The following is a 20,706-nucleotide window of genomic DNA, read 5'->3' on the forward strand; positions in this document are numbered from 1 at the left end:
TTCCCCTACAGGTAATGCCGAGCCAAATAACCAATCCTGGAGATGCCGAAGAGAAGAGATATTCTCGCCATCGTGTTGATCGTGTTACCTTGGACTTTGCTCATCACAGTTTGGCACCAAAGCGCTATCGCCCCGCTGCTCGCCATCCGCAAGGGTACGTACCGCAAAGCACACTCAGCAGTCCATATCATCCAAGGTGAAGTGGGTGCTCCAACCTCACGCTGCACTTCACGTTCTGACACGGAGCTGGCCGATTTAGTAGGGTGCTCTCCTGCCGTGGCCAATGGTTTCATCTCGGCTCGACAACACTTATCCAGTCGCTGTAGATTTGCCCGTTTGGAGTGCACGATAAGGCCAGAAACACTTCAGGTGTACACAGTAAATCTAATAGGATCTTGCAAGAATTTAGGAGTAGATTTGATGACTTGGCAACTCATACAAATATGGTCAACCTGCTGCGATAATTTGATTCATTTACACATATTATATTTCTACACAATTTCCAAGTGATTTTGATTACTATTGCGTTTCCATAATTATTTGGGGGATTTTGTGATTTTTTTTTTTTAATCATTAAAAACTTTAATATGCACACAGGAAAAAAATAATAAAAACAAAGATTTTTAATGTAATAGGTTGTAAAAAAAAATAATGTTTTCTAATCTATATTTGAATTTACTAAACTTTATTTATTTGACTTTATAGATTTTATTTTTTCTAAAAATCTATAAATTAAAAGCTTTAAAATAGCATATTTGAAATTATAGAATAAGTTGTAAAAAATATAATCTATAATAACAATAATAATACTTTTAATGTCAAAACTTTAAAATATCATATTATGATTAATATTACTTTGAATTATTTTTTTTAATGGATCATTTAATAGGTTGTAAAAATGGTGAGCTGAGTGATCCTATTACTAGAACTTGAAATATGCAAATCACAAAGTTTTTTTTAACATTTTAAAAATAAAATTCAAAACTTTCAAATTGCATTTTTTTAATGTAAACAATAGGTTGTGAAAACTAGTCATCTGATTATTTCTATATGTTCTTTATTTTTTTAAATTCAAATATGGACAAAAAGATGAAAAATGTAAAGTAAAAAAAATTAATATGTCCATAATTTCAAAGCTTTTTAAAATTTATTTATTTATTATAAATACTAAATCGTTATTACTGCACTGTAAACCATGGTAGTAATAGTACATAAACTAAATCTATAGCATATTATTTAATACAAAGTATGTATATAAAAAGCTCTACCTATTACAACCTGCAAACATGTTCATTTATAGTAGTATAGTACAACCCTGGACTGGTGGCCAGCCAATCACAGGGCACATATAGACAAACAACCATTCACACTCACATTCATACCTATGGACAATTTGGAGTCGCCAATTAACCTAGCATGTTTTTGGAATGTGGGAAGAAACCGGAGTACCCGGAGAAACCCACGCATGCACGGGGAGAACATGCAAACTCCACACAGAGATGGCCAAGGGTGGGATCTAACTCCTCGCTGTGAGGTCTGCCCGCTAAGCACTCGTCCACCGTGCAGCCCTAAAAATTATTAGAACAGGACTTAATTAACATCACATCCTTCCACCTCCCTCCCCATTGCCACGCCCATCCAACCAAGCACAAAGCCATCTATTCCGTGTTTTATCAATCTCATTGACAACCAATCACCACTAATCAATTTCAGCCTTCATTTAAGCTGGTTGATATAATAAATGCATCCAGCAATTAGCTTAATGGAGCCCCAGCAACATGCTGTGAGAGTCATTAGGACATTACACTCACGAGCCTTCCAATCGCCTCCCCTGAGACCAAAAAAACAAGCAACGGTGTAAAATGCCAAGTACGCTGCTGAGTAAACAAACCAAATTAGCTGGACAGCAAATCAATGCGTCTCTTTGTCCTCTGCTTATGATGTCACCAACACACATACACACATAAGAATAAGCCTAAAGAACGTACGAATACGGTCACATAATGTCACCTTTAATATCGTGTGTGAGGCAGCGAGGGGAAGTGTGAAGAAATAAATAACCTCACTGTTATTTAACCCCGACTGCTCGCAGGCTGCCTTTTTTTGTGAGCTTTCATAAAAGAGGAGCTGCAGGTTTTTGGCAGAGTCGGCGCTGGCAGGCTGTGCCGAGCATCTGGCCATCAGCAGATTGTGTTAATCTAGCCACCGCCGAGAAAAATCCTCTTTATGTCTCAAGTGTGAACAGCTTCAAGGATGAACTCTGACAAAGATTTCTTACAGCAGTGCCACAATGAATTGACATTAACAACATTAACGGTTCTATAATCCTATTTCTAGGACCACAACGCTCCAGCGTGTGCAGGAAGTGGTCGTACTTCATCCTGTGGAAAAATGACGCACATCAAACTTGACGTTTCGTATTTATGCAGATGATATGATGCAGTTGATGCAAGTCATTTTTTTGCCAAGCAGTGCGACATTCATATGTTATACAGCAACACATGTAATAATTATAAAAATAAAACATTTTATTTGTATAGCACTTTTCAGAGTACTCAAAGACACTTTCCAGTAGAGAAAAAAGAAATAAAAATAGAGTTGAGTAAAAACAGAGTAAACAATGCATTAAAATACAATATCCATACATTCAGGGGCACAGCCGTCAGGTATAAAAAGTTAGAAAAACGGATTTAAACAGGTGGGTTTTGAGTTGTTTTTTGAAGGTGGGAAGGTCGGGGCAAGCACGGAGTGAATGGGGCCAAGAATTCCAACTAATTTTCATGCATTTCACAAACAGTTTTACCCATTTCACAAACAATTAAAATGAATCATATGATTTTCAAAGAAGGATCTCCATTTTTGCATAGAGGCCTACTATCAACAACTGTCAGTCCTCTGCATCAATCTCCTGGTATGGCTGCTAATCCAAGTTCATCATTTTATAAGGCTAATAGATGATTAGAAAAGCCATCTAAATCTAAAATTTCTTACCATGCTGTTAACTACTCCCTTCAGAAAGCAGCACAGACTGGGTCTAACAAGGACAGAAAAACGATGCATAACTGTGCAAGAGAGTGGTCCTACTATCAACAAGTGATTCTCAACCAAGTTCATAATTTTATCAGGCTAATAGATGATTAGAAAAGCCATCTAAAAATCTAAAGTAAAACTAAAATCTCTTACCATGCTGTTAACTACTCCCTTCAGAGAGCAGCACAAACTGGGTCTAGCAAGGACAGAAAAATGCTGCACAACTGTGCAAGAGAGTGTGTAGTTTAAGACAAAGATGCCTCACAGCTGCACCTGTTTAAATCAGTTTTTAATGTCTAACTTTTTATAACTGACGGCTGCGCTCCGCCCCTCTTTTAGCCTTGTTTTAGCTCTGAATGAATGTTTGGGTATTGTATTTTAATGCATCGTTTACTCTGTTTTTACTCAACTCTAATTCTTTTTTCTCTACTGTAAAGTGTCTTTGACTCTGAAAAGCGCTATACAAATGAAAATGTATTACTATTATAATTGTTATTATTAATTTAGGCAAAAAAATATGTAAATATTACCGTATTTTCCGGACTATAAGTCACACTTTTTTCATAGGTTGGCTGTTCCTGCGACTTATACTCAAGAGCGACTTATAAATGAAAAAAACTGGTTATGTTACATAAACACTGGACACCTTTTCTGTTCATGTTTATTTTTTGTGTCGTTGAATAACCATTGTGTTAGCATATCTTACATCTATTCAGCCTGTTCTCTATTCTTTTATTGTTAGAACTTGCCTTCCAAGAGGACGTAATGTCTGTTTTGGTCAAGTAGTTTGGAAAAAAAATTATCAAAAAATGCAACCTATGTATGTTTTTTTCTACCTAACTATGCATTTTTGGCATTGTGCGACTTATAGTCCAGAAAATACGGTACTTAAATGTGCATTTTTTTGCAAATAATGGGCCATGTTGCAGCACAAAACAGCACTGTTTATTAATTGATATTTTTTTTGAAAATCAGAGTGAAGTCGCAAAATTCAGAGAGCAAAGTGTGTCAGTTTTCTACTAATTCTAGCATCTTTTTTAGCACAAATCTTACAAATTCCATGTAGATTTCTAGTAAACATGTCAGATGCTACATTGCGCAGCTTCCTGCAAAATGGAAAATCCACCTCCAGCTGCTGTGAAATATGATTTCCAATGAAAAAGGCGTCTCAACCTGCTGGAATAAGCCCAGAAAAGCCAAACTCGCTCTCGCCTCCGTTCGGGTCCTGTGTTGTTGCCAAATGGGAAAGGCTGTCAGGATCACAGACCGTGACGATTCCAGCAAGGCTCGAAAGAGCGACACACTGGGGTGTCGGCAAGCACACGGCCGCCCACAGCCTGACCACACCCTTCAGTGATGCGCACTGATGTGGTGACATGGATGAAATATTCATCCTTTTTAAGCAAGCGGGTGAAAGATAGCATTAAGATAAAGTTACTGTTGGGATAACCACAGAGTGTGCATCCTCTCATAGTGCCTGCTTTCACTCTTTGCAGCCTGTCACCACCTAGTAAAAGAGATCTTTATCATTCCAGAGAGGCTTGCAGTCCACCACCACCGACTCTCAGGTATACTTTACCCCTATTGGGTCTAAGTCGCCTGAGGCCAGCCCACAAAGAGCATCACTAACGTGTCTTTTCCCATCTCCAGATGATGGCGTGGAGGGCAAGCGGGAGGCGGGAGGCCAAACGGGAGACTCCAAGGAATACTGTGCCTCAGATAAGGACATCGTGGAGGTGGTGAGGACCGAGTATGTCTACACACGGCCTCCGCCTTGGTCGGACGTGCTGCCCACCATCCACATCATCACTCCCACGTACAGCCGACCCGTGCAGAAGGCCGAGCTGACGCGGCTGGCGAACACCTTCCTTCACATTCCCAACCTGCACTGGATCCTGGTGGAGGACTCCCAAAGGAGGACGCCTCTGGTGACGAGACTTCTCAGAGAAACGGGACTCAACTACACCCACCTCAATGTCGAGACACCCCGGAACTATAAGCTGCGAGGGGACACTCGGGACCCGAGGATCCCCCGGGGGACCATGCAGAGGAATCTGGCGCTCCGGTGGCTGAGGGAGACGTTCAATGCCAACAACAGTCAAGCTGGGATTGTCTACTTTGCGGATGATGACAACACTTACAGCCTGGAGCTGTTTGAGGAGGTTAGCGCTGTTCTCTTTTTATGGCATGCATTTGTCAAAGCAAACTCTTCTACTGCTCATCTGCTGAACACAAAAGGGTGAAAATTAATCAAAACATTCACCCCTACTGTGTTGCCTGTGCTAGTAATTTTATGACACATTCACCGCTGTTATTTACCCCCATAAGTCGGTTTAACACAGCAAAAACACCCACGGATAACTTTGAGGTGTTTCGCCATCCGCCATCAAGCATGAGGTTAGCACGTCTGGTTCGGATCTCTCCATACGCTGGTCTGCATTATCTTCTATTTTATTGTTGTCTGTCGTGTGTTTGTGTAACCAAAGTCTTCTCGTCCTTAACGTCTGCAAACAAAAGGGTGATGTACTTTTCTGATATATCACACGGTGGTACTAGTATTTACCTCACTAAGTCACTTTGACTTAAAGTTTCCTACACAGCTCAGTGCGCTCGATAGAAACTGTACCTACTGTTCTTTGGAGTAGTGGATCATTACGGTTCATTCAGTAAAAAGATCAGTTAATTTTGTTAATTTTGTTAATTTTGTTAAGTTTGTTAAGTTTGTTAATTTTGTTAATTTTGTTAATTTTGTTAATTTTGTTAATTTTGTTAATTTTGTTCATTTGTGAACTTTGGTTGTGCATAGACCCGGTCAACCGTGTCGAGTCAGTCCGTTCATGTTCATGTTCACATTCGTTCCGACTCAATGGTGCAACAACACGAGAGGATGCACCTCGAAATCTGAAGTATTATCCGAGCGCCCGGATCTGAGCGTCTCAGCTCACCAGTCCGGTGTTGCTAGCCCCCCCTCCGACGCTGTGACCGCTGCACTCCCCACCCAAAATTAAATAAAATTTAAATTCATTAAAATTCATTAAAATAATAATAAAAATAGTGCTGTGTCGGTCATGAATAAACAGCAAATTGACCATACAATAGGATAAGACAGGCAAGACGCAGATAGTCCCGCCCTGCAAAAGGAACGGTAAACTTACTCTCCAGCCAATCAAAAAAAAAACCATTCTCAACTGAACGGACTGACTCCGCCTTTTGCCCCAAGACAGCTGGGATGGGCTCCAGCACCCCCCGTGACCATCGTGAGGATAAGCGGTAGAAAATGAATGAATGAATGAACTGAACGGTATTTTAGGGGCGGTGACCTCGTTCATTCTGTTCACAAAAAAAGAACTACTTTTGACTCGTTCGTTCATGACCGAGTAGGGACACACCTTTAGGGGACTGACAAACACATGTCTGTAAAATATGAGCAAGATTGGTCAAGCAAAACATATTTGGACTTAGCAACTACTGTAATTGTCCATAAGTCATTGACCATTTGCCTAATCATGATAAAACTTGGAGGATATCTGTATTACATGTACATGCATGCTAGCATGCATTCCAAACTATTTTGACCACAACCCATAGGGGGCGCCTGCGTGTGTCGTATGATCGAATGTCAGCCAGTATCGGTTGTACCTGTCTTTTTCCAGTGCTCTTATTAAAGTACAAGCACACCAGCTCAGCAGCCACTTGGCTAAGGCCAGAGAATGGCACATTGATTAGGAAGCCCAAAAATCAGCAGCTCCAAAGAGTCCTTATTGAGCGTATTGTGTCGCTGAATGCCCATTGTTACTCTTGTTCTTTATGGGAAACCAATGGCAGCATAGAACACTGCCGTGTTTAATTCCCTCACTCGGGCCAGCGGTTATTATTTTTGCTGCTAACAAGCGAGACATTTATCAGCACATCTACCAGCCGGTCATCCATCTTGACATCCATTGAATTACCCCAAAAGATGTGGTCCCGCAGGTCCTTTGGGGTATCGGTCTTGCAGAGTGTCAAGTATTGACGGTGCCTGCCATTACCTTTCCCTGGAAATCAGCCAAAGTGCTCCGTCTCCTTCAGATGCGCTCCATCACCTCCAACAGGCCTATTTATGTGTCGGAGTAACAGCCCTGAGGAAGAGAGGACAATAAAGAGGAAGACAGGCAGGAATCAGACACTTTTTCTAAAGCTTTAACTCAAATACATTTCCTTAAACATACAAAACCTTCATCTACAGGCAAGCCGTGTTTACATAATACATACTGCTTGTCTATTGTAATTGTAGTAGATGAGACTTAGACAAAGCTAGTTTGCATCTTACAGTACACAGTCATGGTGCATTGAAGCACTGCCGATAAAGTGCAAAATCGTAGCACTGGCTATATAAATAATTTCTTACCTAAAATCTGCAGCTGTGAATTCTGAATCGGACACATTTTTTTTATGTTTTTTCCACTTTTAATATAATTTCCCTTGAATTGGCTAAAATAAGACAATAATGGCCACATATGCATTCAGATCAGGCTCCTGCAATCCTCACAACAGCGGCACATTGTGATTGTTTGGACTCGGTGCCTTATCATACGCAGACACAAAGCCGCATCACAATTTAGCTTTGTTTTATCGTCTCTGCATCCCTGAGGATTGTAAATTCTATGCTCTTTTCTTTCTTTTGTGTTGATGCGCTGCACTGACTTAAACACCTTTTCTTTGTAGACACTCAGCAATGCATTTATAAAAAGCTGTACCTTAATGGTCATACATTCGCCGAACAGGAAGGAGTTGCGCTCATTTTCACATGGACGGCTGTGACAAATCTCTTGAAACGGCCTGCACCGTGATTATGTGCTATATAACAATGCAACATATACAAAATATGGCATATGTCAAGCCTCATGTACCGCATGTTGTTCCATCAATACGGCTGTATACCATATAATTATACACTACCGCTCCAAAGTTTGGGATCACTTGGAAATGTTTTTGTCCAGTCTGAGATATGGCTTTTTCTTGGCAGTCCTGCTATGAAGTCCAGCATCCTGAAGTCGCCGCTAAGATGGCTTTTCTAATCATCTATTAGCCTTATAAAATGATGAACTTGGATTAGCAGCCATACCAGGAGATTGATGCAGAGGACTGACAGTTGTTGATAGTAGGCCTCTATGCAAAAATGTACATCCTTCTTTGAAAATCATCTGATTCATTTTCATTGTTTGTGAAATAGATAAAAAAAAAATTCTTTGGAAAACAAAGAAATTTACAAGTGATCCCTAACTTTTGAGCGGTAGTGTAGTTAAGAAATCATGACGGTTGAATGTGGTCTGTTATTAGTAAAAGAAAATGCATGCTTAAGCAAATGTTACATATTTTTGTCTAAATTAAGCATTTTATGGAGTATAAAAACGGCTAAATAAACTAAAACCTAAATTTAAATCATTCAGAAGACGCAGTCAAAGACATTGTGATAGCACTGGTCTACAAGCAACATGCTTCCAGGAGTTTTTTCTTGGTTTAAGTTACTAATAAAGAAAAGGTCAACTCGAAGTGCAGATTGGTTATAGTTTCCAAAATACAGTATTGGGTCAAATTAGGAAATGTATGCAAAATAGGCAAAAAATGTAGTTTATCAGAACATACAGTTTGTTTACAAGCAACCAGTTGTATCCGAAAGCCTGTCTGCACATTTCAATGCATTCATTTTAATATGTTTAGAGTTTCCCAAAATGTTTTTTTTTATTTGCAGAAATCTCTTATTAATTTTTTTTCAGACATGCATACTGTTACATTAATGTATCTCACATATACACTCATACAATATCTACTATATATATACTTACATATTTATACACACATAAATATGCACACAAATCTCATGAACGATAGCAGAAATTTACTTTAGCATCAGAGTTTTCAGAGTTTTTCGGAAACCACAAGGCAGATAATTATAAGCAGCTGGTGGCAAACCTCCTGAAGTCCCACAAAGCCCTTGACTGCAATATGTCACCGAATATGTCACTTTTTTTTGCATTTCCTTCTAGATTTCCTTCCACTGAACTGTGGGGATAGTAGGCCTAAAAAATTGATATTGAAATATCTAATATATAATATGATATTGAAAAATAGATTATTTGAAAATCATCTGATTCATTTTAATTGTTTGTGAAATGGATAAAAAAATGTTTTTCTTTGAAAAACAAAGAAATTTGCAAGTGATCCCAAACTTTTGAGCGGTAGTGTAGCTCCCCGCCATCACATGGTTACACCCATTCCCTCGCTCTCTCTGACCATTTAAGAGCTCATTAAGACAAAACATCCTGACAATTTGTATCTAAGTGTCTGGCAGTGTAAGCTCCCAGTCGAAGAAATCCCACAAGCATCCAGTGTGCTTTCATGCTCTTCTAAAACAACTGCGCTGCTCTCTGATCTGGCGGGCTTGACCACAGAGCATCCCAGCAGATCACACAGCCCTCTTAACGCTGAGGCTGACATGGAAAAAAAAAACAGCCTATTTGGCAAGGGGGGGATTTCACAAGCACATATTGCTTTAATTAGTACATAGGCATGCAGATTATTCCTGTCTTCTCTCCTTGCACCTTTATTTTACAAAGACTATACACAAGAGAGGTGCCGGCGTTGTTATTTCAGTGCACATACTAAAATTAATGACTTCTTCAGGGAAAAACTTACCTGAACTTGTTAAATGTAATATAAGTATGTTATGGTAGGCCTTCTAGTTACTGTCATTTGCATGTAATTAGGTATTGTAATATTACTGCCTTTGAATTATAATGTGTTGCACTAAATAATGTATGCATTAGCAGCTCCGAATGAACGGAACATTTAAATCAAGCTAATAGATACCACACAAAATCGCACTTTCATGTGTGGTTGCGTTCAATGACACCACAGAATTTAAATGATGTTTTTAGATTAGCTGTATTTTCTGGGATTTCCAAGCAAACTTGAATGCAACAAATTGTACTCCCTCAGTAAAAGTGAAGTTAGTGAGTGATAAGAATATTCGCTCGCTGTATATTTAGATGACATATGCATGCATGATTATGATGTTCTTGTGATGTTCGGCATGTACCTGAATGCACCTCGAGGTTGTCTCGCAACAATGAGGAAGTGTCGTTCTGAAGTTGCGCAGACCGGAGTTGTGTTTGTCAGTTGGAGATGCATCGTGCCTTTGTCTGCTGTCATAGGTTAATTACGCAAAAAATGTTTACGTAATTAATAAAATAAATTACTTAGACGAGTGTTTAGCGTGCAGGCATTTGCATGTTCTCGCGGGTTTTCGCTGGGTACTCCAGTTTCCTCCCACATTCCAAAAACATGCTAGGTTAATTGGCGACTCCAAATTGTCCATAGGTATGAATGTGAGTGTGAATGGTTGTTTGTCTATATGTGCCCTGTGATTGGCTGGCCACCAGTCTAGGGTGAAGACAGCTGGGACCCTCGTGAGGATAAGCGTCAGAAAATGAATGAATGAATGACTGTTTGTGGTTAGTGGCCTACCAATTGCTTTCCTATAATATGCCACTGTGATTGATGAAATGATAAAATACTGAAAGGATGGCAGTACTGGACCGCAAAGAATCCCCTCGGCCAATCAGAGAGCGGTGCTGGAACAGGGTGTCTCCCCCCCGAACCACAACGTTCATGTTTATTGTCTTCCCTCGAGAGCTGCAGGCTGATTGTGTTATGGTTGAAGAGTGTGTGTGACGTGCCGTCATCTAACAATGTGTCAGCTATCTGCAGCACGACGGCCGGCCGGGTCAATAGACGTTGTCTTTCACCACCAATAACAGCGGCAGCTCTAAAAAGCCTCCATCACTGCAAGTGTCTTGCTGTCATGTCGGCTTTTTTTTCCACATGACTAATTCCCTTCCTCTCACTCAGATGAGATCAACGCAGAAAGTTTCCGTGTGGCCCGTGGCCTTTGTGGGCGGCCTGCGCTACGAGTCGCCCAAGGTCAATGCCGCCGGGAAGGTGTACGGCTGGAAGACGGTGTTCGACCCCCACCGGCCCTTTGCCATCGACATGGCCGGCTTCGCCATCAACCTGAGGCTTATCCTTTTCAAGCCTCAGGCGTACTTCAAGCTACGCGGGGTGAAGGGAGGCTACCAGGAGAGTAGTCTGCTGCGGGAACTTGTCACACTCAATGACCTGGAACCCAAAGCGGCCAATTGCACTAAGGTATGCTTCTTTTGTTTTATACGTGCCGTACCATAATTATTTTGAATTATCGTTAAATACTCAACTAACATATTTTATTTCTCTGAATAACCTTGTACAATAACCTTTGGGGGGCGCTATTTCTGGGTTGAAATCAGTATGTTTTGCAAAAGAATTTTGATATTGGTACAGATTGCCTTTATCTGCAACATGTCCATTACCATATTTTCTGGACTATAAGTCGCTCTGGAGTATAAGTCGCACAATGCCAAAAATGCATAGGTTTTTTTTTTCATAAAAAAACATATATAAGTCACACTGGTAATTTATTTTCCAAACTACTTGACCAAAACAGACATTACGTCCTCTTGGAAGGCAAGTTCTAACAATAAAAGAATAGAGAACAGGCTGAATAGATGTAAGATATGCTAACACAATAGTTATTCAGCTACACAAAAAATAAACATGAACAGAAAAGGAGTCCAGTGTTTATGTAACATAAACATTTTTTCCATTTATAAGTCGCTCTGGAGTATAAGTCGCAGGAACAGCCAACCTATGAAAAAAGTGCGACTTATAGTCCAGAAAATACGGTATGTATTGCATGCATGAAGGTTGCCTATCATGCACTATCCCTACTTATGGCTCATGAGCACACCGTACTGTATGTGCACTCCCGTAAACCTTGACTTCCGCATTGGCACAAAGACCAGATAAGTCGTCCAGCTTGTTCACGACCTCCCTCCGGTCATCCACAGGGGTAAAAAAAGAAAGACAGGCAAATCTGGGAACAGCTGAGGGAGCAGAATTGGAGATTGGTGGGATGGCGAGGTCGAGGACAACCTGCTGATTACAGACGAAAGGGGGTGGGTTTGATGTAGAGGTGGGAGGCAAAAATTGGGCAAAGTTGTCCACGGGCTTCCCTTTACAAGTACGACTATTAACCTCGCTTACTCCTGCGGAAAGTGGGAGTGGGCGCCATGCATAATTCATTGGGAGAGATGACAGGAAGGAGGTCACTGCTGTTTGAGCACCGGCTTTTTTTCAAATAGGAAAAAAAAATGACACCATGATAAATCATTTCACCACTTCTTTTTCAAAAAGGATCTTTATAACTTGTAAATATATCATTAGGATGGAAATATGAACAAGTGAAAATGCATCTTCACAATGTTTTTTAAATTTCCTTAGCATACTTCCATAAGAAAGTTTAAGATTGGCCTAAATTTTAATAACAACTCAATGTGCTTCTTGCAAAAAAATCTCTTGAAAGCAGGCAATAATTGGACGGAGCCTGTTATTCCAGAAGTTCATGGTTATTTATGAACAAGTATATTGAACAACACAACAGCAACACAACCGATGTTGGCGCAAACTGCTCAGCATGGTAAACAAGCAGGCCACACAGTCTTTTTAACATTATTAGAGCCCTCTAGACTGAGATAACACCCCTATAGTTACCTCTACACTTGCATTACACAATATAGTCAACATAATAAGAAAAAATAAGCCATTAAAACTGCATTGCGGAAGAGTGGTTAGCGCGCAGGCCTCACAGCTAGGAGACTCAAGTTCAATTCCAAGTTGTGTGGAGTTTGCATGTTCTCCCCGTGTAGGCGTGGGTTTTCTCTGGGTACTCCGGTTTCCTCCCACATTCCAAAAACATGCTAGGTTAATTAGCGACTCCAAATTGTCCATAGGTATGAATGTGAGTGTGAATGGTTGTTTGTCTCAAAAGTTTGGAATGACTTGGAAATGTTTTTGTCCAGTCTGAGATATGGCTTTTTCTTGGCAATCCTGCTATGAAGTCCAGCATCCTGAAGTCACCGCTTCACTGTTGATACTGACACTGGTGTTTGATGGCTACTATTTAGTGCAGCTGTGAGGCATCTTTGTCTTAAACTACACACTCTCTTGCACAGTTGTGCAGCGTTTTTCTGTCCTTGTTAGACCCAGTTTGTGCTGCTCTCTGAAGGGAGTAGTTAACAGCATGGTAAGAGATTTTAGTTTTAGTTTAGATTTTTAGATGGCTTTTCTAATCATCTATTAGCCTTATACAATGATGAACTTGGATTAGCAGCCATACCAGGAGATTGATGCAGAGGACTGACAGTTGTTGATAGTAGGCCTCTATGCAAAAATGGAGATCCTTCTTTGAAAAATTAATTTTAACTGTTTGTGTAATGGAAAAAATAGTTTGTGAAATACATGAAAATTTGTTTATCTTTGGAAAACAAAGAAGTTTGCAAGTGATCCCAAACTTTTGAGCGCTAGTGTATATGTGGGATAGGCTCCAGCATACCACATACCTCTACTCCAGTGAGGAGTAGAAAATGGATAGATGGATGGACACAACAGCATTTCCATTTTGAAAGCCAAAATAAGAAACACACTGGGATGATGAGGCATCTTTACTCTCCCTCAAGTAGCTTTTAACAGAGCGGGAGTTCAAAGATAGAAAGAAATGAATGAGCATCTGAAGCATACATGGAGTTGCTAATGGTGTTTTCTTCTTTCATCCCCCACTACCACCACTAGATACTCGTTTGGCACACAAGAACAGAAAAGCCCATCCTCGTAAACGAAGGGAAAAAGGGATTCACAGAGCCCAATGTGGAGATTTGACAATGTTTTTTTTTTCCTCAGATCACGGTAAGTGAGACTAAACCAGTTTAAGTTTAAGATTCCTTCTCATTATGTTTGTCTTTTTGCAGACGGTCGTCTTTGGACAAAACAGCTGCAGACTTTGTAGCAAAACAATGTAACCCAGCCAGACACGTAAATGTGACATTTTTCTTTTGGGAAAAATGGACCAGTGTATCATATCAAAGCACAGCTTGGCGAAAAGCGGATTTTATTTATGAGCTCGGCGAACGAGACGACGTCAAGGACGACTTGGGCGACAACCTGACAGAGAGACAGCACAATTCGAACACCAGTCAGGTTCTGGAAAAAAAAAAAACTTCACTTGGGGGAGGGCAAAGAGAGCAAAAACGACAAGGAGGTTATGAATGAAGAATATTCAACTACACGGACTGCAATGTGATTTTACTCTGATAAACACTACAAGGGAAGGAATGTCCTTTTGATAACAATGTCTTTTGTTTTGTTTTTTTTTGGTGTTGACAATACTACTGATTACATTTACTCTTGGGTTACCATAAGTCATACTTTGAAACCACAACGTGAAATACCGCTGGGGGAACTGTATATAAAAACAAACAAACAAAAAAAAAAACCTTGCACCTCTTACTTAGCACTTAAAAACACATTGATAGTATTTCTTTGTGATGACATGTGTATATAGCCATAGAGCAATCAGGAAATGTTGTTGTGAATACTGTATTTATGTTGGACCATGAGGAAAATAACAATAGCACACAGTCCGTTTCATTCAGCTAAAAAAAAAAGAAAAAATCAATAGCTGACATCATAAAGGTTTCCCCTCGTCAATGCACAGCCATGTACGAACACACACGCTACTTGACAAAAAAATCATCACGGATTGATTTATCCGGGAAAAGGAATTCATCCCATTGAGGGGAATCGATCATGTCTCAATCACTGTACAACAAATACCACCTGACAAATATTTAGCTACTGTAGTACAGTGCAACCTCGGTTTGGGTCACTCAAACTCGAGTACCACTTGATTGAACCTCAGTAAAACTAGTAGTACTTGTACTGCAGTTATCCAGACAAAATGGAGTGCACTACTCAGCTGCAACCAGTAGAGGCACTGTTGATTCCATCTTAATTAGTTTGCTTGCTAAAGAACTACATTACACTTTTGAGCTACATCGTGATTGTGCTTAATACAGGAGCTCAGAACATTCACAAGTATTCGCTTTAGGTTAGCACATGTGTTTTTCATGGGGAAGTGGTTGGTTATGTGGGGTACAGCTCTTGCAATTATTAATTATTTAATGAAGGAAGACACAAATTACCCCCCCCCCCCAAAAAAATTGATGCAAGACTGTTGATTTCCAATTTGAATTATTTGGATTTTCAATGCAAAAACTGTAATTTCCTTAGTAATATTAAATAGCTGGCTAAAAAAAGCACAATAATAATAACAATGGTATAGATTTATCAGTATTCAGATGCTGTGCACCATCAGTCCTGTGAGAGTAAGAATTTGCCGAATCAATCAAACATAATCAGAGATGATTCCAAAACCTTAGTCTCAATGCTGAAAATTACCATAGAGTACTGCGGCATAATCGAAATAAAAATCTTGAGATTGCAAGATACGAATAAAATCGTAAATTTATCAGAAAAAAGTTTATGACTTCTTTTTTTTTAATTTATGACAATAAAGTGCCGATAATTATTGGACATGTCTTAATTAATGTAATCTGAGATTTTTAGAATAAATTGGATAATTTACGAGAAAAAAAAATATATCAAGTAAAAAACTTGAACTTCCTTCCTGAAGATCTACGCTCTGTTGTCCGTCGGACATGTATGACACAGAATATTAAGATTTTATTTGCGTAAATGCACGGCTTTATCCTTGTGATATTGCAACATTTTTTCCATGGAAATTTATATGAAATTTATTTAATTTAAATTTATATAAAATTTTTACAAAGTCATAAATGTACAACTTTTTTTTCTATGAAATTTATGACTTATGTATGTCTCGTAAATTTACGGCTTTATTCTCGAAAAATGTGCGACCTTATTCTTCAAATCTCAGGTTATTCTTTTTTTCCCTAATACTCGTTCAGAGAAAATACTGCATCGGAGTACATGATATTTGTTTTATTGACTGCTTACATCCTGCAATTTGATCTACTGTTATTTATTAAAGAAAAGGTTTTCTATTTATTTGTGTATTTATTTGAGGTACAAGTGTGCAATAAGTGTGCATGCACACACTCACTGTAAACTATCTAGCATACCAACCAGTAATACATAAGAATTTAGCAATACTGTAGTCTGATCTTGATTGCTCGTTATTGTGTGGAATACAAGCGAGCATACCAGCAGTACTGCTTCTTTTTGGGGGGTTTTTCCCCCCACCCCCCCATATTTAATATCTGTTGATGAGCATTAACGACCCTCTTGAGGGCTTCCAAGGCACAATAAACTCCACACGAGTGGTCCCCTTTCACTGTCATCCTCATGTCAGTCACACTTTTATGCATGGGGCTCTTTAATGCTTCTTTATTATTATTCGCCTCGAATTCCAGTTTGTCTCAGAGAAAGATGGTTGTTGGTTCAAGAGAAATAAACAACTAAGAACATCAGCCTGACTGACTGACTGGTTATCATATTCACCACAATTATACACGGTCAGTTAAAATGATCTGACACATTTGTAGGTTAAATAAAAAGCAAATAAAGTAAAGAAACAAAAAAGTGTTTTTATTTTTGAAAAGTACATGTAATGCTATTCTGTTTCATTATGCCGGTTGATTTTCGTTTCAGTGCAGATCCGTTTGATTTGATAAACGTTTCCACAATGAAAGCACGATGCTCACCAGTCCAATTCATGGCAGCAACTGTTGTTGTTTTTTCCCCCCTCCCGTCCCCTCTCCTAGTGTTCATCGCCGAATCATCTCGCCCTGTCACCCCTTGTCTCACTGCATAGTATGTTGTTTATGTATGGACGGATGATTACACTATTTCGCTTGTACTTCTGTATAAGTGACAAGAATAAAGCTTGTTCAATTCAAAAGAAACAAAAAACAATGGCATTATATGTACATATGTATCTATATGTATGTGACACATTTGTAGGTGAAATAAAAGGCAAATAAAGTAAAGAAACAAAAAAGTGTAAAAGTACATATAATTTCATTTCTTTTTCTTCTTTACTTTATTTGCCTTTTATTTAACCTACAAATGTGTCACATCATTTTATGGTAATGGTAATGGTTTTATTTCATTTGAACATGCATCAGATTACAATTGAGTGCATCACATAATCAGTTCACGGTTCCACATGTCCAAAAGGAGTAGGAAGAAGCAAAGCTTATTAAATCCTACCCCTCCATCTGGTACTTTCACAGTCAGTAACTGCTACATTTGTTCACTTCCTGCTTTCCTAATATAGTTTAAGGGTTTTTTTAAAAACTTTATTTTATAAATTTTTTATTAATTTTTTTTTTGGCACGTACCAAAGTACGAGGTGATATGACCTTACAATGGCATAATGGGTACAGGGTGTGTGTGTACTGAGAGGATTTCTCTTGCATCATCATCCGCTCTCCCTTCATCATCCTTCCCTGAGAGGGCAGCTTGAGTGAACTACATGTCTTCCCATCTGCTTCCTTCCCGCTCCTCAAACACCGGACCCGATCGGCCGTCAAGTGAAGAGAGACCAGTACAAGCCACCACGGGCCAGATAGAGTGGACGGACGGTACTGCAACAGTGGAGAATAGTCGGCGAGTAAGAGATCTAGAAGAGTGGATGCAGATTCTTCTTTCACAGCCTGCTGGAAAGTTTGACAATGTCAGTGCTGACCTCTGACATGCATGTTATACATATACATACATATACACATGACGTGTGTTTTCATAGCCACTTTTTCATGCACTCTACATTATAACATTGTAACATTAACATTATTTAAAATGAGATTTCAAACATCTCTCCACTTTTGGCCCCCTAAAATTAAATTAAATTAAATTAAATTAAATTAAATTAAATTAAATTAAATTAAATTAAATTAAATTAAATTAAATTAAATTAAATTAAATTAAATTAAATTAAATTAAATTATTTATATAATATTTATATTTTTATTGTTTTTTAATTGATTTTTTCCCCAAAAACATCATATTAATTTCATATAATAGGGCAAAAGCAGGTTCTTGTTCGTTATTTGTTTTTTGAATTTTGGGGATTCTTTTGAATGTGTACTACATTCATTCATATCCTGTGCATCTCCAGGGGGCTAGGCCCCCCCGTCCTCACAATCTAGGGACGCCCCTGTCTCCACTTATCACTGGCTGTAATTAGCGATACAGGTACACACTCGCAGATACACCATCATAACATTGTGCAGGTGTTTGGTTGCAATGGAAACCCGAGACAACGGCAGTAGGTAGGCAGCTGTAAAATATATCTCTAAATAAAAATGCAAATTTTCCACATCAGAAAGACAGCAGGGTTCAGTCAGTGAAATGAGATCTATTTATGCACCCTGCCTCTTGCACTCTTGTACCAAGCACTTGATGAATGTGTGTTTAGCAAAGCTGTTCACGTACAGTCTGGCCTGCAAAATCTTCAAGGCAGGGCAACAAACAACAAAGCACAGATAACATTATTTTCTATGCAAAGACCTGCATGCCAACAGTACAGTAAAGGTCAGGTGAAGGACTGTGCAAGTAAGACAGGCTCTATATATCAAATATATTGCAAATATATGATAAATATGTACTCTGCTTGGAAAAGGTCCACATTCTGAAGAGGGGGAGTTTGCCCTGCAGAGACACGCGGACTACTTTGCAGCATTCTGCACCTCAGACAGTTCTTCCCAGCGAATACGTCTTAAGGGGAGCATCATTTACGCTGCATTACTTTGAACATTCCACAGCTTGTTGCTAAGCCATGCATTTTTGAGTGATGGCCTTCCAAACAGGAGCAAAAGCTTGTTTCGTAAGTAGCTCGCAGTTCCATCTGGAGACATTTGCATCAGTTATAAGACAAGCAAAAAGTCAGATATTAAAAGTTTCAATATGTCACATATAGTTCATCAAGCTAGAGGCGAGGTACACCATGGACTGGTTTGAGAGAATTTTTTATTTTGTAAATAACAGATGTGATAGTTATAGTAGTGTGATGAAAAAAAAATTATATTACAAGCAAAATATTAAAAATGAAAAATGTAGCAAATCTAAATTACCAATATTCCAAGAAAGGGTTCTAGTTTATGACAATAGTGTCATAATACTATGTAAAAAGTGAAATAATAAAGTTGAAATATTTTAAAAAATGAAGTCTGAAAAAATTTAAATTTTATAAGAATATAGTTGTAATATTAATAGGGAATACAATACACTAAAGTAATGTTTGATTTAAAAAGCCATAATATGTAAAAAAAAAAAAAAAAACAATACAGTCAAAATATTAAAAAAAAAAAAAAAAAAAATTTAATATGTCTTATTACAAAAAAAGAGTCATTCATTCATTCAGTTTCTACCGCTTATCCTCACGAGGGTCATGGTTGGTGCTGGAACCTATCCCAGCTGTCTTCGGACGAGACGCGAGGTACACCCTGGACTGGTCGCCAGCCAATCACAGGGCACAAATAGACAAACAACCATTCACACTCACATTCATACCTATGGATTTTATAAAAAATATTGTTGGAACATGAAAAAGTTGTGATACTGTAATGAAAAAAGTTGTAATGGCAAAAAATGGGAAAAAACTCCAAAACTAATAATCTTGTGCCCAGTGATTGGCTGGTGACCAGTCCAGTGTGTACCCCAGAGTCACCTGGGATAGGCTCCAGCATTTCCCTGCAACCCTAGTGAAGATTAAGTGGCATAGAAAATGAATAAATGAATAATAAGTTACAATAGTAACTAAAAGAAAATACTGTGACGTACAATACAAATAAAATGTTATTTTATAAATGGGTAATATTCCAAGAAAAACATTTAACTTCATGACAATAATGTCATAATATTATGTCCAATAAAAACACAGTTTTACAAGCATGAAGTTGAATATTATTAGCAAAAAATGACAACTGAATGAGAATAAACTTTTCCAGACATTTACAAAATTTTCCTCAGAATAGTGTTTTAGTATTATGAAACAGTCAAAATATTATAAGATTAATATTTTAATTTTACATGTAGAAAGTTGTGATATTATGGGAAAAATATTAATTGATTAAATTTATGACATTGATCGCGTAATACTTTTATTCTTGAGAAAAAAATACTTATAATTTTGTTTTTTTTACTTTATATTCCCAGAATTGTGTACCTGTTTTCATGTAAAGCTGAGCTAGTGATGCAATAATGCAAATGAAAAATGAGCCTTATGGACAAAGTATTTGGACACCTGGTCTTTAAAGCTGAGATGGACTTTCCCGGAGATCTTCTGCATACGTAAGTCAAAGCTGCTTTTCACAAAGTTGATTTAGTTTTCCAATGAAGGTGGGCTCATTGTCGATAGGAACTCCTTTTGAGGCTTTTATCTCACTGAAGTCATGGATCTTGGCTGAATATTTGGGAGCACAAGACATGGATCTTGCCACCATATCTGCCTCTGTGCTGCTTCACACAAAGTGTTTTATCTCCTGTGGAATAAAAGATAAGAGCAGCGAGCATGAAGAAGTGTTTCTACACAAAGACACCCTCCCATCACGCAGTTCCAACTGTGTGTCTCACAGAATACACAATCCAGCTGAGCGGCAGAAGCAGAAAAGTATATTTTGAGGAATAACAATAAAAACATGATTTTCAGACGTGTTGAGTGTAGAAGATGAGAGCGCAGGCTGAGACTGGTAATTGTTCTCTGCACGCCAGAGGTGCGATTCT

At 38.6% G+C, this 20,706-nt stretch overlaps 1 protein-coding gene across 4 annotated transcripts in view; it reads left to right on the plus strand.

The window, feature by feature from the left end:
- The window catches only part of b3gat1a (beta-1,3-glucuronyltransferase 1 (glucuronosyltransferase P) a), an 85,453-nt gene extending 68,545 nt beyond the window's left edge, over positions 1-16,908 (plus strand). For 2 of the 4 annotated variants that reach the window (XM_058079419.2, XM_058079420.2), the window contains 6 exons: positions 12-154; positions 4,527-4,598; positions 4,681-5,192; positions 10,921-11,217; positions 13,735-13,848; positions 13,911-16,908. In XM_058079419.2, coding sequence (XP_057935402.1) covers positions 43-154; positions 4,527-4,598; positions 4,681-5,192; positions 10,921-11,217; positions 13,735-13,821 — 1,080 coding nt within the window. In that variant the 5' untranslated portion in view covers positions 12-42 and the 3' untranslated portion in view covers positions 13,822-13,848; positions 13,911-16,908. The remainder of the gene's footprint in view (positions 1-11; positions 155-4,526; positions 4,599-4,680; positions 5,193-10,920; positions 11,218-13,734; positions 13,849-13,910) is intronic. The other 2 variants (XM_058079421.2, XM_058079422.2) reach the window with 2 other exon arrangements.
- The last annotated feature ends 3,798 nt before the right edge of the window (positions 16,909-20,706 follow it).

This window comes from Doryrhamphus excisus, linkage group LG8 (assembly GCF_037039965.1).
Source record: "Doryrhamphus excisus strain RoL-2023G ecotype Guam linkage group LG8, RoL_Dexc_Guam_v1.1, whole genome shotgun sequence".
In the NCBI taxonomy this organism is placed as follows: domain Eukaryota; kingdom Metazoa; phylum Chordata; class Actinopteri; order Syngnathiformes; family Syngnathidae; genus Doryrhamphus; species Doryrhamphus excisus.